The sequence below is a fragment of the Mytilus galloprovincialis genome, chromosome 13 (assembly GCF_965363235.1).
Source record: "Mytilus galloprovincialis chromosome 13, xbMytGall1.hap1.1, whole genome shotgun sequence".
NCBI lineage: Eukaryota > Metazoa > Mollusca > Bivalvia > Mytilida > Mytilidae > Mytilus > Mytilus galloprovincialis.
The window spans coordinates 39,965,792-39,989,911 of NC_134850.1; the positions used below are offsets into that span (position 1 = coordinate 39,965,792).

Sequence of the window (24,120 nt, forward strand, 5' to 3'; positions counted from 1 at the left end):
ATGGGAACAAAAGAGGTTCAAGGCAGGACATTTTTGGACCAACATTTTCTAGAACAGAAAACTGAAGTCAGTAAGTTAATATTGATTAGTAATATGTTTGATAATTCATTTTAAAATCACATTTATTAAGAAGTTCTAACTGAAATATGGAAAATATATATAAATAATTCTTATATGATTTGCATATCTATAAACACTTGATTTGGATTGGTCAATTTTAATTTTTCTCTCGGTTTACAATTTGATAAATCATGTTTCCGAAACTACTTTCGTAATCTATTCATGATCGGTTTGCAGGGATCTCTGGATTTCATCAAATTGAGATTAAAAAACATACATAGTATATGACTGTACTATAATGCATACATGTCTATAACAAAAAATAAATAAAATAGATAGATAAATGCACTTAAGCTTCGAAAATGTATTACTTTAAAATTAGATAAAATTCCGCGTCAGAGCAATACACGACGTCGTACGAATGAAAACTATTTTGTTACTAAACCTGTCAATTGTGCATTTGGTGGTATTTATAGTTACCTTTACACAAAAAAAATTTTATTTAAGAATCGCAAATATTTTTCCTTAAGAATTATAAGGATTAAACACATTTTTTCTAGAAGTTATTGATGTGTAAACCGGGGCTCTTACTCACAAACTTTACATAGGACATTTATTCAGTTTGTGAGTTAATCGACCTGGTTTACACATCAATAACCTCTAGAAAAAATGTGTTTAATCCTTACAATTCTTAATAAAAAATATTTACTTACAAAAAATATTTACTCGCAAACTTTCTATAAAAGTCCTTCGGACTTTTATTCAGTTTGTGAATTCATCGGCCCGGTTTACAGGAAAGACATACATTTATATAACGCATATTAATAGTATTGATTGGTTTAATTGAAGGCTGGAGCTAGCATGTTATTAACTGCTTGTAGTTTATGTTAATTTTTGTTAATTACTGTTTCTCTTTGATTATTTCCTTCTGGTACTTATTCTAACATCCGATTCGGAATCAATGGAACTGATTTTTACTATAAGTATTGCTGTGTGTTGTTTAAACCAAATTGGCTAGATGTCTCACAAAACATGTTTAACGCCGCTGCATTCTTTGTTTCTGTCCCCAATCAGTAACCGCTTACCTTTGGTATTTTTTAAGCTTGGTTTATATAAATATTTCGGAGTTTAATTTGACTTTTATCCTCACTGAGCTAGTACATAAAATTATTAAGAGATCCAATAGAGTTTACATCCGGGATTTTTTTTTACATTTTTGAAGACACATTTGTGGGTTGTGCAGTTTTCTACTTTTTGTCTGATTGTTGACACATTCCCTGTTTCCAATTTCAATTTAATTCTTCATCTTTTTAATTACAGATGACGCATTGAACAAATCTAAAGTTCAGAAATCTGACCTTGAACTTGGAATAAACAAATCAAAGACAGAGGAGGCTGGACTGAATGACGGTTTACATCAGGATGAAAAGATTTTTCCCATGGTAGGTTGTTTTATTAAACATATGTCAACATAACGGAGAGTTCAGCAAGATATCAGTTTTGTGTTTCATATGTCATTTAAAATGAAAGGTTACGATTCAAAGTATACAAAAAAGTGATAAAAATAAATCTCTTACGTCAAAGAAACATTGTTGATATATGATTCGGATAATTTCTTTTTCGATGACCTCCAGAAGTGCATGCAATCAAATCTATGTTGGGTTTCAAATCTATGACAGATTCCTTATTTATGGAAAATGTGACGTCATGCCATCCCAAATCTATAGCAGATGTTTTTACAATCCTAATCTATGGCAAGTTTTGTAACTTCCCAATCTGTTGAGGATTTTTGTTGTTTCCAAAGTTATGGCAAATATTGTGCAAATGGAAACAATTGTGCATATTACCTGTATAACCCATTCATCAAACCAAATAGTAAATCCCTTAACAAACAAGAAGGCAGGTTTTATAAAAAAAAATATGAATAAAAACAGTTTGAATTTTCACATAATGTTATTTCATCGTTAATACTTTACACTACTATGAAGTTTCGTTTGAAAGTTGATATGAACTATTTTTATAGGTCAAAACATAGGATTATTTGGCATATTTTTAACATGTATATGCTCCGAATTTCTTTTAGTTTATACTTATACTAGAATTCTGTACTACCTCACCTTTCACTTAAAGTGTTCCTCGGAATTCAATTTCACTGCTATATTGCGTATTTATACTGTCGTGTAACAATCCTATGAAAACTAGAGATCTTATTCTGGGAAATTGTACGTATACAAAACAAAATATCTATGAATATTATTTATCTCCCTAAGATGCAACCAGTAGGCTTTTTTCAAAAGATTTCTTTAATCCAACGGATTATTTTTTTTTACAAATTTCCTTTCAATATAATCAGGGCGTCTGTAAAACAAATATTGATTATTTCAGTGATTCTATAAAATCTATCCAAAATCATGAATGTTTTCGGGTAAAAATCAGAAAAAAATCTCCCCTTGACTTTAATGCTTTAAATCTATTTTTTGTGATTTAACGTTATTATTCGCACTTAATTTCTTCACTGACCAACATTACTTTTTAATCCATTAGTAAACAAATTTAGTACATTCAGCATTCTCTTTTTTTTTTAATTTTATCTCTAGTTTTGATCCATCTATCAAAAAACATTTATCACAAACATTAATTACCAATCAGAAGAGCAGAGGACTTCAGTTTCATACAGAAAGCTCTCCTCTGAATGGGCGGTCCTTGATGACGTATACATATTTACTGAATTTCCCCCTATATATAACCATTTATCAATTCAGTGATTAAAAAGAGCCTGAACATTTTCCTGATTTTACAAATCCACTGTAAAATATATATCGGGATAAATTTTTGATGAAGCATAATTCTCTTGTGTCATGATTTTAAGTTTACTTTGCTGTTTTATTGATGTATACACTTCGTTTTAGTCACGTAACAATTGAAAACAACACATTTAATAATTTCTTGCGTCCGAAGCGCTATTCTGGATTTACCGTCATCAGGAACGCTCAAAGCCAAACATTTGAAATCCGAAGATGTATAAGTACCGAAACCGTTGAAGAGGTATATGACAAAAACACCTAAAATAAATAGCCAAATTCATCTAAAGTCAACAAAGTCTGAGATAGTTGAAGCCTTAGTTTCTTAATAATTTCAAAATTTATAAACATACAATTTAAGAAAAGTTTGTTCAATCATGTCAGTACCGAGGTACCGACTACTGAGCTGATGATCCCCTCGGGGACTGATAGTCCACCAGCAGAGGTATCGACCCAGTGATTTGAAAAATTGAAAACAACACGTTAAATAATGTCTTGCGTCCGAAGCGGTTTTCTGGATTTAGCTTCATCAGGAACGCTAAAAGCCAAACTATTCGTTGATATTATTTGCTCAAAAAGCTTCAAAAGAAACAAGTTAGAAAATATGATTCCATTGTTTGTTTGAATTTGATAGAAAGAGATTTAAAAGGTCGCCAAGTATTGAGAGATTTCAATGCTTATACAGGAGATTGATTATTTCTAATTGATTAAGGCCTTTAAATCCCACATTTTATGTCATCAATAACGTACCAAGCTCAAATATGCTTTAATAAGAAGTTAGCACAGCTGAAATTATTGGGTTAATGGCGTTTATTAGAAAGAAAATGCAAACATTAACATTTTATGACTGTGTTCTCAACAAAACAAAATCATGCTAAATCTATTCTGTTGTATTTGGAGTCATAAGTTTTAGTCAAAAAGACATATTTTCCCGTTTTGTTTTATTATAGAAAATTAGGCTTGTTTTCTTGTTAAAAATGTTTTACATTGTCTTATCGGGGCCTTTTATAGCTGACTATAAGGTATGGGCTTTGTTCATTGTTGAAGGCCGTACGGTGACCTATAGTTGTCTGTGTCATTTTGGTCTCTTGTGGACAGTTGTCTCATTGGCAATCATACCACATCTTCTTTTTTATATTGTGTCAGAAGTAGCAAAAGTAGTGTCAATAAAGTAATGGCATTGGAAGTTAAAATTGTAGTAAATAGTTTGTACCCAGTAAAATACTGTTTTATAAAACGTTCATCTATTTTGTATGAGAAAGAATGGCAAAAGGTAAAATCATCAAAAAATTGAACTCCGAGGAAAATTCGAAAAGGAAAGTCCCTACTCAAATGGCAAAATCAAAAGCTTAAACACATCAAACAAATGGACAACAACTACAATTTAGAATTATATTGATGTAGCATTATTCATTATCTGATATTTTTCTAGACGGTTACAGAACATAAACAAGCATTAGCAGCTGAAGAAAAGGGTGAACCGTACGTTCAGGTTATTGACACTGCAAGGGAGAATCGACACCAAAGTGAAGTAATCTCCTGCTTGAAGGCAGACAAGGATGTCCTTGAAAATTCCCTTTATGAGGTTAAAGAACAAGCTCGCCAGTTGGAAGTCCGCAAGGAACAGTTGATTGGAGAAAACCAAGATTTGATCATCGGGAAAGAACACTTACAAGGTAAACATGAAATGTATAAAATTTATCGTTAAATTGTGCAAATTGTACGGAAAGAAAGGTATTAACTAGGAGATACCAAGACTAGTCACTTTGAGCATCTCAGTACATTTGTGATTCTGTGCATGGAATGGAAGAAATGGGTCATGTCAAAATGCAATGCACCGCTTTTGTCTTTGTTTTTCTGAATATTGTCCAACGAAAGAAATTCGATATATATGTTATTGTAAAAAAAATTAAAACCTCTCATGTTAAAATTTATTTTAAACAGGCACCTTTCGGAATAGGTAGTACACCTTTTTCCAAAGCAAAACGTATACTATATTGCACTTATCATCGAACTAAGTTCAAATATAACATTTAAACGTTATAGCTTGTACTTACATTAATTCTTCTATAAAATTGTTATGTTTATAGAAAAGAAGATGTGATATTTTACAGAAATTTATAATTTTAGGTCACCGCACAGGTTGAACATTGAGTAGACCCATACCCCAAAGTCAGCTATAAAAGGCCCCGAAATGACAAATGCAAAACAATTACAACGAGAATACTAACGGCCTAACTTATTTAAAAATGAATGAAAAAACAAATAAGTAACACAGCAACAAACAACAACTTCAGGCGGCACTGAATAACATGCTCCTGACTTGGAACATTAATACATAATCCTTTAAAAAAATGACATAAGATTGTGGATTTGATTTAAAGTTACTCAGAAATTGTCATCTTTCCTATTTTCAAAATTAACATAAACGTAAGAATTCTATTACAGACAAATATTTTACAATTTTAGCAAAGATATAGTTATTTGTTTTATTGAATCATGGTGATGAGAAAATAAGAATATTAAATACGGGAGAATGTCAAGTCAAAATATGGTAACTGACTTCAAGTTTCCCTCAATTTCAGCCGAAATCACACGTTTACGCGAAGATAAAGACAATGAAAAAGTGTTATCTGATTTAAAAAATGAGAATCTAAATCTTCGTTTGGCACAACTGGAGAGTAACATGCAGATGGCCATTACACAAGAGAAACAAGTTCATGGAATTGATGTCGATCGTCTCAGTAAAGAAATGGTAAGTGGTACTGATTCCAAATACAGTCCCCTTCCCTTTCATGAATGTGACTTACCGAATTAGACTATTTACCGGATTTGTAATCAGATAAGCAACACGACGGATGCCACATGTGGAGCAGGATCTGCTTACCCTTCCGGAGCACCTGAGATCACCCCTAGTTTTTGGTGGGGTTCGTGTTGTTTATTCTTTAGTTTTCTATGTTGTGTCATGTGTACTATTGTTTTTCTGTTTGTCTTTTTCATTTTTAGCCATGGCGTTGTCAGTTTGTTTTGGATTTATGAGTTTGACTGTCCCTTTGGTATCTTTCGTCCCTCTTTTGAAATAAACAATACATCATAAAGATATAGTACATCTCATAAAATTACACAAGTAAAGACTATAGAGAACTGCATACATTATTAAATTTTGACAAAGATTAATCTGAAATAAATGAAGGTAAGCACATACTACACGAACACACAAGTGATTCTTGCTTTTATATCTTCTGGGTCACTTTAATTCGTCTATATTAAAAAAAAATAGCAAATCTTAGGTCTTATTTATACATATGCAGTGAATATGTATTCATATTAATTCTAAACATGTTAGTTAAGATGAATAATTATAAAGTGTTGATTTACTTTGATGTGATGGAATTGTGTTGATCCTTGCGCTACAAAAGTCAAAAAAATCTGAATAGACCATTTTTTTGTCTGAATTTGCATGAATTTTTACTTGTCATTCTTTATTTTTCTGATTAATTTCTAAAAATTCTTAACATAGTATGAATTTGTCTAATAAGGTTCTTAAATTTTCTGAACAAGTGTCTTGACAGTATGAACATTGTCTAAAAATGTCTCGACACATCTGTATTATCTGATAAGAGTCTTGATTATAGTCTCGACCAATTCTTGACTGTCTTAAATTTGTCTCGATCAGTCTTGGTATATTCTTGACATTCTAATTAATGTCTGAATATGTCTTGACACATTCTTGACAGTTTTATTACTGTCTGAATATATCTCGACACATTCTTGACAGTGTTATTGCTGTCTGAATATATCGCGACACATTCTTGACAGTCTTAAATATGTCTTGACTCTATCTCAACAGTATAAATTTCGCCTGAAGTGTGTACACACTCATTCTGCACTAATTATGACTTTCTTTTGTTGTAACATACACGAGGATTAATTTTGTATAGCAAGATACTCTTTGGGTACAATTAAGTTGAAATACCCTGATTACCCCCCCCCCCCCCCCTTTTCCCCATTTTGTAATTCAATTTTGATTTATTTTTATAAAACGTATAATTTATTGGTTTCATTTTGAATATATGTCAAAGCTACTGACAAAAAGCGTTTAGATTTTTGCCGTTCACAAAACTTCCAGTCAAATTTGCTTTACTAAAATAGGTGACTTGAGGCAGTTGCAAAATGTGACATTTGTCTCTTTTGGACCCCACATCTTTTGCGTTTGTGTGACCAAAAAAAGAGGGGGGCCTTCGTTTAGTTCAAAGAATTTGTTCCTATCTTGATTCAAAAACATTTTTCATTATTGAAAGAGCCAAAAAAAATTTTTTATCCAAAATTGAGTGTTGAATTTCATATTTTTTTTTATCAAAAATACATATAAGTGATAACTCCCTCCTGAAAAGAAAAAAATGTTTAGAGCTATATTATGCATGTCTGTTTGAGATCCATTTCATAAGATCAATGATTTCTTTATCCATTATAAATACAGCAAAAGGTACTAACATAAAATAAGTATGATAGAGGCAATGTTCTTATTGCATTCATATATAAAAAAAAGATTCAAGATTTGCTTCATCTGGACTATTTTTCTTTTTGTTACTTTTCCATTCAGGAAAGATGCCAAGTGCAAAAATATAAAGGTCACTGAAATAAGTTGGTTTACAGCAGAACAGATTATAATTGTCAGTAGCAGTGCCTTTAGATTATATCAAGAAGAGAATTTGTATTTCAAGCTAAATCTTTTAAACCTTTCAAATCATTGTTTTATTTAGTTATCTGGATATTTTGTTTGTGTTTTAGACAATTTCATTATTGGCACAAGAGAAGAGCACTCTTAGAGAGAAGAATAACAATCTGACCAGGGATCTGGCCAATGCTAATGTGGAGTACGAGAGACGGAAACATGATTACTATGTCAAACAGGAACAAGATAGGACTACCATTAATGATCTCGGCAGTGAACTGAAGATTTTCCGTAGCCATTTTGATGAAAATTGGTAAGTTGATTGATGAAATGGAACTTTGTTAAAATATTGAACTAAAATTCAACTTGTAAATCTCTTGCACTTTAGTAAGAATTTTGTACTTTTCCTAAAATATCTTTGCTTTGGTCTAAAGTTAGAGCTTGCGATCCAAATAAAAGTAAGTTTGTGTTTAGTGTGACTGGATAATTAGATGAGAAAATAATGTCATTACGCAATGCGTCATATTTGTTTTACAATGCAATAAAAAATTAACTGTAGACTTGATAAAACCACATAAGCAATTTAAAGAATCTACTAAGTTTTGTTTGAACAAATGTTAATTTAAAGAACTTACAAAGTCTTGTTCATATTCATATAAAAATAACATGTGTTTTTCCTATAAATGCATTGATTTATATTCCACTTGAAGTTGAACATCTTTAAATAGCTTTGTATTTTGTTTTGCAGCATGAATCATGAGGAGGAATGTAAGGATCTTACTAACAATATCAGAGAACTGGAAAGACAAAAAGAAGGAGCAATTAGAGAAGTGGCTGAACTCAAAACTCAACTCAAATTTGTTGAGGAGAATCGTGACAATATTCGTAGAGATTTTATCGAGGCTAATCGTAGAATAATTGAGGGAGAAAAAACTAGAGATCTCATGGGAAAAGACATTGTAGAACTTAAACGTAATATTAATGATGAAGTGAGAGAGAAAAACACTATAAGTAAGACAGCTGACGAACTGAGAAATACAGTAAAGAGGAACGAAGCAGATAAGATTGAACTGAATAGAGCATTACAGGATAACAAACAAAGAGGTGCAGGTATGTACAAGTATAGAAAATTGTAATAAAGATATAACCACTTTAAAGGGACAAGTGCATGGGTTTGACTAATTGATTTAAATCTATTTGCAATTATGGATATCAGCTATATTTTAGCAGGAGGAGTAAGAAGCAGTTTTGTATGTAAAGGGAATCTTTGAATATGTCTATAAAAAAATCTCAGACATAAATTTATTGTGTGTGATAAAACTATATTATGGTTGTAATTTTGCTGACAAAATCAATGTTTGGTTTATCAATGTAAATATTTCATAAAACATATCTTTGGTTCCAAGGAACTTACTGGTATCAAAAGAGCATTTTTTTGTTTCTGAAGAAAATTTAAAAAATCGTTAAAATTAGTTGTAAAATGTCAAAATTAATGTACATTTATTTGATTTTCTATACTCAATGAATATTTTAAATCTCCTTCACTTTTGGTGTGAAAGCGTTATGTCAACAAAGTAAAATTTGTTTATAGATCTCTATTTAAATAAAGTAAACTTTGGGATTTAATTTTATTAGTGTTCACATTAGCAAATAAGAAAAGAATAAGATGAACAAAATTTGACTTAAATCTTCTTGATATATTGTATTAAATAAAAGAAGTTGTTGAAAAGGGAGGCTATCGATATTTTGAAACTTGGATTATTTTTCTATGCAGTATTGGATGAGCAGAAGGCTAATGTTCAGAAAGAGGCAGATGACTTAAGAGCCAGTCTACGTGAAGTTGAGAAGGCTTGTCTTGAGGCACGTCGTGAGTTGGAAGAACTACGTCGTCAAGTGAAACATTTAGACGGAGAGAGGAACAAGCTAGGAAAGGAAGTTGGCGACCTGCAGAACAAGGTGGTTAGTGATGAAGAAAAAGAGGAAGAGTCAAGGAGAACTTCATTTGATTTCAAACAAAAGGTATGCATTGTCTTATTGTCTTTGTTTTAAAATAGTTGGTAATTTCTCAAATTTATAAACTTTGAAAATATATGTTTCAATTTGGGCTAATGAAAGCTTCAAAGAGAACATATAATTATGGCTACTTTGTAGTAAAATATTTGTGTTATTTATCCATAAATGAGCTATAGGTTGTGAAAATTAATCACAAAATAGAGTTTCTGTGAAACACTGAAATCTTTAAATCGATTAGATTATGGAATATAGATTTCTTTGCAATAAAAACTTACACCTTAATATTCAGTTTTTTTATTCAAATTACAAATTTATTGATAAAATTCACAGAGTTAATAATATACGGAGTCCATGGTAGGACTAAAACAGTTAAAAATTGATTGCTTTCTTCACAAAAACAAATATTTTGCTGTTTTGTTATAATTTGCATACAGGAATTCACACCCTGTCCAGATTTGTATTAGAGTTATGCTTATCTTTGCTTGTGTTTCTGCCGTTTTATCAGTTTATAAAGCATGAATGTCCCATACAAGAGGGACGAAAGATAACCATAACCCTTTTATCGCAGCATTAGTACAATATTTTTTTACAAATAAAGATCCTGCTACTTCATAAACTACAACTTTAATTATTAAAAAATGTGCTTTATTTTTTAGGTGGTTGAAACAGAAGCCAGTCGTGAGGCACACAGAAAGGAACTTGCTAACACTTTACGTAAGATCGAAGAAGTTATCGAGGAGAGCAGAATGAAAGAGAGAGATTACCAGAAGGCACTTGAAGACAGCCGCAAAATCGAAAGGGAAATGGAAGTTCAGAGACGTAACTTAGAAATCCAACTTGAAAATACAAATGCTGAAAATGAAGCATTGAAATTGAGGTTAAATGGAAATAAAGAGGGTGCTAAACGTGACATTGAATTCAAACTTAGTAGCATTGTTTCAAATTTGAGAAGGACCATTGGATTCAGACAAGAAATGCCAAGACCCCGCAGTCCAGTTAGGTCCAGATCCACTAGCCCAAGGCGGTCCAGACCAAATTCTCCAGATCAAGGTAAACTTGATATGGAATATTTAAAACAATATTACTTTTGTTAGATGTTTTTTAAGATTATAATAGAAATGTGATGAAAATCAACTGAAAAAACATGATTTTTTTACATCATTTTAACAAGGTTGCCTATTCCCATGATTGCAAAATTTAATCATGGAAGATTATGCCTTAATTTACATGTTGTCAAAGCACCGCTTTTACAGACGTGTGCTAACCTAATTTGTATAAGGGCTGATTGAAATGTGTGGCTTGTAAATGTTGTATCTTCATTTAATTATTTGATTTTGGTTTATAGGATTTGAGAATACATATGCCACCACTACTGAAGGCCGAGGTAATCCTATTCCAAGAACTGGGTCACCTGATAGAGCAGGGAGTCCAATCCGAGTGTCATCAATAGGTGTGTCACCTTCCAGATTTGAAATGGCAGCTGTTGATGTGGACCACGAAGCTGTCAGAATGGCTCTCAGTGACTTTGCACAACAGTTGGCTAATGCTGAGACAGAAAGGGTAGGTTGGATGTTTTATTGTAAAACAGTGACAAGCAATAAATATATTTTTGTGATCAATGTGTTACCATGGAAGTTTGTTTATTTTGATGAAAATTTACTGCAGTTTTTTTTATAACTTTGTTTCTTTTAAAAGGTATAATAACACTAAAATGATAAAGATTTTTTATGAGCTTAACCTATTTCTAAAGGAGGATGGTATATAGTTTTCATGAAATTAAAATGCAATGAATGCGAAAACTGCAAGAAGGAATTACATATTGAATTGTCTCCCTTGTAGGATGATGCTCTCGCCAATACAAAGAGTATGGGAATACAACTTCAAGAATTAGAAGATGAGAAGGGCAGAGTAGAGAGACGTTTGGAACAATTACAGAAATCTCTTGGAGATGTAGAGGAAGGTTAGTTAATATTTTACAGTTGCTTAATATATAAGCTCTATGTATAACAAAGTAGATCATTATCTATTTCAATAGTTTCAAATGAATCTTCTATAGAAATGCTTGGGAATGTTTAGGGCTTAGCTGATCTTATTCCAATATAATGCCAACCTTGTCTGGTTTTATGCTAAACTTAACTTATTCCAATACAAGACTTTGTGTCAAACTGATCTAATACCAAGATTTGTTAATCAAAGGGAGTTAATTCCTGTCAAACATTAAGGTATGACTTCAGATGTGTCTTCAGCAAAATAAAATATTTTTAAGTATTCCCCTGGTGTTATTTGATGACTTTGTAAGTGGATTTTAATAGTTTTAAATGACCACTTTTGATGTATTTCTTCTGACAGACTTGTGAAAAGCAAATACCGTAAGAGTTAAAATGTTAATTAATGGACTTTGAAGTGATTGCATTTTCACACCTTTCTCAATTACTTTTGGACTTCCATCTTATATTTTTTTAATAAAATTGAGAATGGAAATGGGGAATGTGCCAAAGAGACAACAACCCGACCATAGAAAAAAACAACAGCAGAAGGTCACCAACAGGTCTTCAATGTAGCGAGAAATTCCCGCACCCGGAGGCGTCCTTCAACTGGCCCCTAAACAAATATATACTAGTTCAGTGATAATGAACGCCATACTAATTTCCAAAGTGTACACAAGAAACTAAAATTAAAATAATACAAGACTAACAAAGGCCAGAGGCTCCTGACTTGGGACAGGCGCAAAAATGCGGCGGGGTTAAACATGTTTGTGAGATCTCAACCCTCCCCTATATCTCTAGCCAATGTAGAAAAGTAAACGCATATAACAATACGCACATTAAAATTCAGTTCAAGAGAAGTCCGAGTCTGATGTTAGAAGATGTAACCAAAAAAAAAAAAAAAAATGACAATAATACATAAATAACAACAGACTACTAGCAGTTAACTGACATGCCAGCTCCAGACTTTAATTAAACTGACCGAAAGATTATGATTTCATCATATGAACATCAGGCACAATCCTTCCCGTTAGGGAAATACATTTCATAGCTAAAAGACGAAAAAAACAACAAAAAGTTATGAAATCTAAAATTTTAAGAGCAGGATTACATAAGGAAAAAGCAATTGGTGAAGAAAGGAAATGTTTCATTTAATGTGTACACCTTTATAAGATCATACCATAAAAGAACCTTTGACAATTTAGTAAGCCATTTGTCTTTGAGGTGAATTTTGTTAACATTAACTATACTTGTTTTTCAAATCAGTTTCTGTGTGATAGGGTGAACAGGAAAAAAACTTGTTAAGTGATGGCAAAGTGACATCATTTATTTTATATTCAGTGTTGTAAAAAATACTTAAAAATGAACCAAATCAAATTGAGAATAAAATAGTTATGGAAGTTTTGGGTCCATTGATTAGGGTGGTCTGACACTATTTACCAATCGCTACAAGGTTCATTGGATAATTTTTCTGTTCATTGATCATAACATAAAACACATATCTTTTATTCTGATAAAATTAAATGCTATCATTCAAACCTCAAACATCAACAAAATAGTCTTTTTTTTTGTAAACAGACCCCAGTTTGTAAACATGAGCATGATGAAACATAAGCAATATCATGGTTGCATTTTTAATCGGTGTCAAAATTATATAAGGTTTCTTAGTTTATATTTCTTCATATGCAGCCCAAGGAAATCCTGCACGAAATTATTAAAATCAAAAATTAGGTTTTTAAATAAGATTAAATAATGCATTATTCATGTTTAAATCTTGGTGGAAAATACAAATGAGAAGGTTGAGCCTTATGTCAACTTTTAATCAGAATAAAATCATAACATGATTTATTTTAATCAGAATAAAATCATAACTAGATTTATTCTTATTAGATTTATATTTAATTGTTTGTGTATTATTTGATTTTATCAACACTATTTATATAATGAACTACTGGTCGTTTTCGGACATTGACAAGTTGCAATAAACCTTATGCCTACTAAAAATTATATTTTTGGTGCCATTGATATATGTTTTAAAATTAAATTGGCTTTTGTTTCTCAGTATTTAGCTAATACTTTTTGTGATATTGTACACTTGATATGTTTATGGTAGTAAATCTTGCTATGAAATTGACCTGAAAACTCTTGGTTCTGAAATATTAAGATACCGAAATTCCCTGAATCATCACACGGAACATTCAAAAAATGTTAATTGAAAACAATTTAATTCCTGAAGTCACCTTAAATATCAATATAAACTAGATAAAAACAAATGAATTGAATAAAACAGATGAATTTTTAACGTTTTATTGTTCACAGTTTTAAATTATATCATGTTCAGTGTACTATAATGAGTTTTATAACAATGAATATAATTTTTTAAAGAAAATGTAAATTAGGAGATAACTGTATTGTATTTTAAGCTTGGCCTTCGTTAAACGTAGATTTTACTGTCGCAAATTGAGTTACCTAGCAACGCGGAGCGGAGATAGGTAAACGGATATTTGCGACAGTAAAATCAAGTTTTACTAAGGCTAAGCTTAAAATCCAATACAGTCATCTCCATTCTAATGCCACATATTAAAATAAATGTCATTTAATCAATATTTTGGCTTAAAAATTGCATAAATGAAAAAGTCCGCGAAATTGTAGAATCGTCTTTTGCATCTAAACAATGTGACGTCATATGTATACTCTGGATGTCAAACATGACTACGAAACGTATTTTTACTTTTTGTACGCCTCAGAATGGTTTCAATGTAGACAAAAAGAAAATTTTGAGGCTCAAAATGTGACTATCTTGCTTATTTTTTGAGAAATTAGATACCAAAAATAAAATCGGAATCCAAAATGGTGGATTTCTTAGTTACGGACTGGTAAAAGGTGAAATCTAACCCCTCAAAATAATTGTCAACGTAACAGTAACGTAACTTTAAATTACACCAACCACAAGATGAGAAATGTCAATGTAAAAAATGTATAAGTAAACAGTGAAATAAAAGTTGTGTGCTGTTAAATACATTCATACTATTTTGTGATCTTTGGTACTTTCACACTAAAATATTTACAATTGTATTGATCCACCTGAAGAATTAAATGTTTGGATTTAATAGATAGTTCTGTGTAATTGTGTTTGGGATTTTAATCGTTGAGATATAATGGCATACAAGATATATCTACTACCTAGTAGTTTGATGACACATGCATTGGGACCAGATATCCCTAACTCGCTTCCTTACAAGAATGGTACGTGTGTTTAGAGTATTTCCCAATTAAATTGTGTGATAAGGGTTCATAGGAAGGTGAAACTTTAACAACCAATAGAAATTATGTTTAGATTGCAATGTTGAAAAAGTTCCAAGTTTTTGTTTACTTTATAAATTCACTGGCATTGCTCTTCTGTTTTACTGTTCAATCTAAATTTCATCTAACAGTTGTTTTTGTTTACTTTATAAATTCATTGACATTGTTCTTTAGTTTTAATGTTCAAGTTAAATTTCATCAAATACTGAACAATATTAATGTATGACTGAGATTTCTTAATGAACAAATCAAGGATTCTTTTCATTTCAAATAAGTTTTAATAAATGAAAATTGCTACCAGAACAAATGTTTGCTGGTTATATATTGATTTGCTGATTTAACAGTGAAGCTAACTCTGGACATTTATACATTTGTTTGTACCATGCAATTCATGCCTAATCTGACTAAAATAAGTATGAATTGTAAAAAAAACCAGCACTTTTGTTATTCTAAAAGGCTAAAAAAGTCTTTCAATAATTTATATCTATGCACTTCAGAAAGACAAAAAGAACATAATGTTCATGTCTATTTTATGAATTCAGAATGATTATAAGTGTTTAATATATAAGATCAATTTTGAATCCCTTATCAAATCAAATGTAATTCAGCTGAATAAGCAGTTTTTAAAATATTTTCTTTTCAAAATTAATCTTTAATTTGTATATGTAAACCACACAATAACTAACTATACAGTTAAGAACTGACTGGTGTAATTGAGAACTGTAGCATAAATAAATTGTGTTTCATGTCTGTATATCCTGTATGGACATGATACAAAATATAATCATTAGGGATAATTAGGAGCTTATAGAGTGTTATTACATTATAAGGCCAAATTAAAAAAAAAAGTGTCTCCATTACATTTTCTAACAATATGGGTTAGAAAATTTGAATATGAATACAATTTAAGGCTCAATACAACAACCGATACATTGACTTTAAGCATCATTTTTAAAAGTCTGACTTATATTATTGATGTTAAAGGTTATTGTAAGTTTCAGTATCATATATACCTGTACAGGTAACCTACCTGTAGTTTATTAGATCTATTGATTTTATAATCAATTTCAGTACAGTTTTACGAAGGCTAAGCTTAAAATACAATATAGTCATCTCCATTCTAATGCCACATATTAAAATAAATGATTAAATTAACAGTAATCTTAGGTGTTTCATTCTGAAAAAGAAATAAAACTGAAGTTGAAAGATTTGAAAGATACTGAAATACGATAACAATGCCCAAATTATTTTAGTGACCAGTTATTTTTTTGGTTTAAAAAGAAATCAGAGTTAATGCAATAATCTAAAATCTATAGTCTTTTACAGCATCTTATTAGACCTCTCATCAATACTGTGAATTTACCTTGGGTAAAGAAGACAATTATGTCACAAATTTTTATTCAAGTATAAGGTAAAAAAATACCTTCTGCCAAGGGTAATACTGCCTTAAAGAGGACTTTTGTACTTGCTTTCTAGATGCTTATAATTAGAGCAAATTGCAATATATCTTAAAACATGTATTTCATATTACAGACAAACGTGGAATTGATGGACGTCTTGCCAGTGCCCAGACCGCCTTAATGCTCCAAGAGGAGACAATTCGACGCAATGAAAGGGAACGCAAGATTATGCAAGACAAAATGAATGCTTTGGAGCGCAGCCTAACCTCTGCTGAGATAGAGAAACGCCAACAGTTGGAGAAGATAAGTAAAATGAAAGGTAACGAGGGCAGACTGGATGATGATAAACGTAACTTAAGACAGGGTCTTGAAGATGCTGAGAACAGATGTACTAAACTAGAACTGGCTCGTAGATCTTTGGAGGGTGATTTACAAAAGTTCAAACTGTTGATGCATGATAAAGAAACAGAAAATCTGGTATGTGTATCTTTATCATTTCAGTGAATATGAATTTTATTTGTTTTCCAACAAACATTATGCAAGGAATTATAACAAAATATAAGAGAATACATGCACATATAAAAAATTATGTCTGATTCCAAATTCTGTCTTTAGTATGTAGCAACTGAACCAAACTCAACTGCATGTCTTTTATATTATGAAAGATAGGCCTAAATAAACTCGGTGTTGTGTAAGTGTAACTCACACGTAAACTAAACAAAATTACATTCCCATTGATAAAATTCATTGTTTACATGTAGTGTAAAACATGTTTTATCTACATGCAGTCGATACGCGATGTTGGCCTTGTGTAGATTAAGTGTACACAAAACTAGGCATTTAAAACATTAGTTTCACCGTGTATATTTAAGGAAAAAAACAATTTTTAATAAAGTTCTTTGCAGAAATATTTGTCTAAACTTGATATATTTTTTTTTTAAACTTAGCGAAGCTTTATTAAGCCCTTGTCAAGACTCAAAGCAGAATCATTGCCGAACACATAATTCATTTGAAAATTAAGGTATTTCCGAATCGACTTGACTTGCACAGAAATGTTTGCCACTGGTCTTTACTCAAACAACGATTCACTCATAAATGCATTACTCAAAAAGTGTGAGATAAATGTATTGTTTGTCTAGTACATGTATCTCGGATCCGTTAAATTACCCTTAAAACTAAAAGAAAAAACATTACCCTCTCCCTTTGCCAAATACTCATAGGAAAAGAAATAACATTTAAAACAAACAGAAAAGATAGGAATATAGTGATCCCTAATATATCATTCCTTCTTCTCCTTCAATCTCTGTATCGATGTAATTCATTGGCTTTAAGAGAATAAAAATATATATTCTTCGCCTGTAAGCACGCTGCTGCAGCCTACGTTTTCTAATGCTTAATCGAGACATCTTTATTATTTTTAAACTACTGCAAATCATCAAAATGGCTTTCATAAAGAAGCAACAACTTAACTTAAAAAACGAAAGGGGGTATTTTTCCGCGCAAACGTTTTATTCCGGTTTTTGGTTTCGATGTTGGAAATTAATTTTTTTTTTTCAACATTTAACACTATAATTTATGGGGAAACTCTTGATGTAAAATATTTTTGTATCATCTGTAGGACCTTTTTTTTTTTTTTTTTTTATCCAATTGTGGTTCGGAATATTTCCATCAATACCCCATCCCCCCCCCCCCCCACCCCCCACCCCCCACCCTCCGATTTGAAGTCAAATGGTCGTTCCCTTACTGCTAGAAAAGTTGTCCGTAAACTTTACATTCATTTCTACGTAATGAACATTTAAATGACATAGAGTTTACAAGTGTGAACAAATCTTATGTACAGGTAATTAAACAAGATGTATAGATGTGAACGAATCTAATGTGAAACCAATGTCCAGTACATTAAGGTTCATCATAAGGAATTGAAAAATATGGCCGTGTTTACACCTCCAAAATTACTATGAGTACAGACAAACTGATACATCCAGGGAAGTTTTAAGGCATGGCAGGAACTAGATATATAAAAGTTATATGAAGTCTACGTTTCAGAAAATTAAAAACTTACCTGGATTTTGATGTTCATTTTTTTCCAGTCTGCAGAAGATAGCAAAATAAACAAACACCCGAGTTTCATTTGATACGGTCCACTCAGTTACACAGTTTAAACCTGTTAAATAACCTATTGTTTACAGGTGTCTATTGTCCATCTATTGTCCATTTAAATCAATACTACTCACAACATTGATTATATGAGGGGAGCTTCTCAATCGTTTTCACTACTTAGTTAATTTTTGCACCTTCTGCAGGAACGAAAAAAAATGGATAGCAAAATCTAGAAAAGTTCATAATTTTCTGAAACATAAAATGCATTTAAAATTTATAAATCTAGTTCCTGCCATCCCTTAAAACTGTTGCAGGTGTATAGGTTAGTCTGTACTCAGAGTAAAATTTGGGGTGTAAATACGGCCATTTTAGCCAAAAGGTTATGATGAACCTTAAACTAATTGTAAACAAGTTTACTGTACATGGCGTTTGGTGTGAACACGGCCATAGTTGAGCAAACATTTTCAATCAAGTGCACTGATCAAATATACTATAAATGAAAACCCCGGAAAAGTTATAAAAAGCATTAAATAATTGACAAAAGTACATTGCCTTGTAAATTGTAAATTCTCCCTGATTAAATGATTAAATGAATAATATTAATTAATTAGTCAACTGAACATTGATGTTATAAAGGTTACAATGCTTTCACAGATAAACATAGGAAACAAGATCACATGAATATTTAATAATAAGTCAATTTGTGTTGTCTGCAGTCTTAACTTGGGGTACAGAATAGGAGCTGGATTAAAAAATAAAACAAAAAAGCCACATATACATAGGTCAACAATTAAGTCACTATTAACTTAGATAAAAGTTACATTTGTATATTTAATTGACATATTTACAAACTTGGTTTCATCAAAATTGCAAATTGAAAAAAATAGTCAAAAATTATTATAACCTTTAAAAAAGCCTGGTAAGGTTTTCCGACATCTGGTCATACTAATATAACTGATCATTGTTTTGAGAACATTTTATCATCAAATACCTTTGAATAAAAAATGTTTGAAAAGAAAGGTTTGAGTAAGGAGAATTCTCAATTAGATATTACACTCAGGCATGTGGAATCGAATAAGTTTAAGATGGTACTTGTAGAAAATGATGCTAGAATTCCTCCTGTGGAAGTTATTAAAGTAAGATAGACTCTGGAATCAGTCAGTCTTATTTATATATTTGAAAAGAGATGTTGTGATTCATTTTTTAGAAACTATCCTTTCACTGTCCAAAATGTTAACAGTGTGAACTGAAGCTTCCCCCGTTTCATACTATTTAGTTTATTATTTAGTGCATACCACAACCATTTCAACAGTCATAAAAACTTTTACCTATTTATAGGAACATAATTTTTTTCTTGAAAAAAACAACAAAATTTATATTTCTAAAATAATTTAATAATAAGTGTTCCTAAATAGCAATACCGAGTTGAATCCAGAAATGTCTCTTTGTAATTCAAATTTTGCCTCAAATGACTTTTAACAATACCTGAGAAAAACTGAAATAAAAAACATTGATCAGTGCTATGTATAGCATTGTGGGTACCTTTTGTGACTGGACAACATTCAATAAATATTTTTTATGTAATGTGAGTTTTCAATATGTAAAATGCATTGGCCAACTCTTTACTTTTGCATGTAGTTCAAACATCTCAAGCATTTTGTTCTCTTAACAGGTCCTGACAGACAGAGTAGAAACTCTGAACAAACAGATACAAAACATTGACAGCAAAGCTCAGTCCTTACAGTTAACTGTAGATAGACTGTCTCTCACATTGGCTAAAACTGAAGAGGATGGTATTCAACAGAAAGACAAGGTATATATCAGTTACTTGTACATTCAGAACAAATTGGTCTACAAAATTATTGGCTATAATCTATTGTTAAGGTAGATGTGGGGTCTCAATTAAAAACAATAGAATTTATTCTCATTAAGCCAAAATGTAGGCAAGTTGTGCAATTTTGAAAAATAGAATAAAATGTATGAGCCACAGTGATTTTTCAAACTAAAACATGTGTGCCAAATTGTCAGTTTTGTAGAGATTATACATGGAAAAAGTACTTTTGTGTGAAAAGATAGAAAATTAAGTGATAAAAATGGCAATGGCTCTTATAGAAATAAGACTAAAATATATGGTCACTTTCATGTTCTTGTTACAGTCAAATAAGAGTTTTTTTAACTACTTAATAAAACAAAAATATCTGAGTTATTACCCCTGATAAACCAAAGTTTTAAAATATTGAATATATAATAATGTTTAAATTTTGGCAATACAAAATAATTTTACCATATGATAAAATTAAAAAAAAGTTATATAGTTATTTAAATGGAAAGTGTTTGGAAATTATTTTTTTTTTTGCATAACATTTGCTAATCTGTTGTTTTATTTGATAACATGTACAGTCATTGAACATGTCCTTATCAGACAACAATGCTGCCCTTAATGAGTTACAGGAACGTATTCAACTTTTACAGAGGGCACTCGTCAGCAGTGAACATGATCGTAAGGTACTACAAGAAAGATTAGATGCCACTAGGTATGTCAGTATTTAACATGTAAAACAATTTTAGAAACTAGAAGTTTTAGGGTCAGATACTCTTAATTTTTCAACTCAAGAGAAAGAAATGTTGTGGACTACTTAAAGTCAGAAGGTCTATGTCTGATGTCTGATGTCTGAAAAAACTAGTCCACCATGGTCATGATTGATTGATCAGTCCACTGGCATAAATATATTTTCCTGAAAAGACCTCGTTCATGTACTGTAAATTCAGAAGTTATTGCGATTCTGTCAATTAAGTTTAAAATGCGTTTTTAATTTTAGCGACATTGAGAAAAATCCTGTTTATTTCATGTTAAATATTTCAAAATGCGAGTTTCAATTATTGCGATTATAATCCTGTCGCATTTTTCGCAATAATAAAAACCTCCCAATAATTTCTGAATTTACACTATCTTCGAATGTTATATAAGTACTTAATTAAATGTTTTAGATTAAGTAAACAGATATGTTTATGATATTAATGAAATAAGAGAAGACTAACCTAAATCTCTCTATTATTTCAGACAAGCTTTGAATGATGCCAAGAAACAAAATTACGACCTCCTAGAACGTGTACAGACATTACAGAATGACTGTTCTGAAAGTGAAGTCAGAACGGCAGAGGTTGAAGGTCAACTCCGTCAGAATCATGGTGTAAGTTTAAATATAGAATGGTTTAGCTTTAACTTGATAGAATTGAGCCAAACTAAACTGAATTTGAAATAAGCATTATGTTTGAAAGCAAAATTGTTTAATGTGCTATCTTTTATTAATGTACATTTCTTTTAAATCAATGTTATGAAATATGATTCTTCAAAATACCGATTTAAAGTTTTTCGAAGCCATATGGCAACTGAAGTTTTTGGAAAAACTATAAAAAAAAACTTTTTTGGCTCTGTAAGAAATTCGTAAAAAGGAAAAGGGATTCATCGGAGATTAATTAGGATTGGACTCAAATATATAAATATAAAAGTATATAACATGAAAAAAGATAATGTATTATTCACTTATTTGTATTTTCTCTTTCATTATTAATGAGTTATCTCCACTTAGTGGTATATCATAAAAGTTTGTTTTGACCCATACACAATATCTTAACAGAATCTTCCCTATGAACAATATCACTAATTCATATGACTTTTCTCTTTCCTAAGGTGCTTGTTAAGAGTGCAGAAACTGAACAAGAACTGAACCAGATGGTACAGAAACTAACCCAGGATAAACAGAACATGCAGGACCATATCTCAAATATATCTCGTAATCTGTCCACTGTTGAGACACAAAAAACAGAGATGGAGAGAACATATATCAGGCTGGAGAAAGATAAATCTGCTCTCCAGAAAACTTTAGAAAAGGTCAGTTATATAGCTAAAAGAAAAATGGTCTAAGGAAAACAATATTTTTTCTTGAAATAATAATATATTAATGGTTTATGATTGAGGTAATGTCTTGATGACCTTTACTCATACACCTAGATATAAACCTTTATGACTTTCTTCTCATTGCTTTGTCTGTATAGGGTTTATATACCTTTTATAATTGATTTATTGAACTTTTTTTATTTCATATTTAAGTGAGAACTTTTAATTTGGTTAAATATTTTCTGTCTTTTGCTGAATTTTTAAATTTTAATAACTTGAAATATTTTTAGGTTGAACGTGAAAAACTGAATACAGACGAGTTTGCTAACACTTCATTGATGGAAAAGGGTTCTTTAGACAGATCATTGGCTCGTCTGGACGAAGATAGTTGTGATCTTAATAAACAAGTACAACAGCTCCAGGCACAGTTAGCAGAGACTGAGCAACAACATGCTCAGAGGTAAGGACATTGTCTAATATCTTATGGTTCAGTTAGCCAATTCCCAGCAAAGTTATTTAACTGTTAGTGTAGTGACACCTATATTAAAAACATCAATGATTTGTTAGGAGTTAAATGTTGCTTCTTCAGCTGTCCAAGGAAATTTTGATTTTAGAACTATAGCATTGATAAGCAAATCTCTAACTTATAATGCATCGTGCATTACGTATATGTTTCCTGTACATGAATTTGTAACCAAAACATGGAGACATGGTTTATCTAGGAAATTAAATCCATTTTTTCCAAAATATATGTGATGATAAATACATGTAAATAAATTTTCCATTTTAGGTTGATTGATGTTACCACAAGACATAGAGCTGAAACAGAGATGGAGACAGAGAGACTCCGAACAGCTCAGTTTCAAGCTGAAAGAATGCTAGAAACGAGAGAGAGATCAAATAGAACTAAAATCAAGGGTCTTGAAGAAACAGTATGTACTTGTTTTTATTAGTGAAAATTGGTCAATGGGGAAAATACTTAATCCCTATTTCATTTAAATAAGAACCTAGGATAAAAGTACTGTTAAAGAACATACAATTTTTTATGCACTAAAACTACATTGCAGGGTTGAGAAACATAAAGGCATTCCAATTCAAGAAAGTCTATTAAATGGTTAAAATCTCTAGAATTTTATTTTTACTTTGAAATAATGTGACATTTAATATTCATGTACATAAATAGTTTTTTTTCTTCCAATTTTTTGGTGAACCAATTACTATAGCAGTTAATTTGCAACCTGGCTGATATATCAAGATTGTCCCTTAATGTATTAAGCATTTTTTGTTGTAGGTACTTTTAATTTTACTTATACGCTAAATGTTTATTTTAGGTTGCCACATTGAAAGACCAACTGTCAACTGAAATGAAGAAACGTCAGCTCTATATTTCACGTAGTGCCCGTACAGGTGATGAAATCCGTGATATCCGATCCATACTGGACTCTTCATTATCAAATGTCACACGGGACCAGTCTCTTGATCCACTCATCATGGAGACAGAATTCAGGAAACTAGATGAATCCTTGGAATTCCGTGGAAGTTACAGATCACAACCAAGACGAAGAACAAGTCCAAATCGTTCACCAATGAAATATTCTGATAGGTTGACATCAACACCTGCAATGCGTCGAACCCAGAGCCCAATAGCACTGCGTAAAAAACTATTGAAATAAACTGCCGAGCCTTTGTATAAGAGATTATGTGATAATTATTTATAGCAATTTTGTGTGTTTGTGAAGGTCATTCCTGTTTATTTTTGAACATTCCGAATGCATTTTATGAAGTATCCCAACATTAAAATCTTTATGCAAGAGATAGAAGATAAGTTCTTCTATTTTTTAAGTTTTAAGTACAAATAATGTACTTATAGCATTTAAAAACATGA

General features: G+C 31.1%; 1 protein-coding gene across 1 annotated transcript; it reads left to right on the forward strand.

The window, feature by feature from the left end:
- LOC143057535 (uncharacterized) lies at nt 1–24,120 on the forward strand. The gene is made up of 16 exons (XM_076230846.1): nt 1–70; nt 1,381–1,502; nt 7,653–7,849; nt 8,285–8,646; nt 9,311–9,555; nt 10,206–10,599; nt 10,895–11,109; nt 11,389–11,509; nt 16,371–16,714; nt 20,010–20,150; nt 20,738–20,871; nt 21,399–21,528; nt 22,029–22,229; nt 22,526–22,695; nt 23,026–23,167; nt 23,567–24,120. Exons 1-16 carry the CDS (start codon nt 1–3, stop codon nt 23,906–23,908), a joined length of 3,330 nt encoding a protein of 1,109 aa, XP_076086961.1. The 3' UTR covers nt 23,909–24,120.

What these genes read in the sequence shown, in the direction of transcription:
- LOC143057535 (XM_076230846.1), top strand. Translation starts at nt 1, where the DNA reads ATGGGAACAAAAGAGGTTCAAGGCAGGACATTTTTGGACCAACATTTT. An exon ending in TAACAAACAAAGAGGTGCAG is followed by an intron (nt 8,647 to 9,310) that starts GTATGTACAAGT and finishes TTTTCTATGCAG; the next exon opens with TATTGGATGAGCAGAAGGCT. An exon ending in CATTTGATTTCAAACAAAAG is followed by an intron (nt 9,556 to 10,205) that starts GTATGCATTGTC and finishes TTTATTTTTTAG; the next exon opens with GTGGTTGAAACAGAAGCCAG.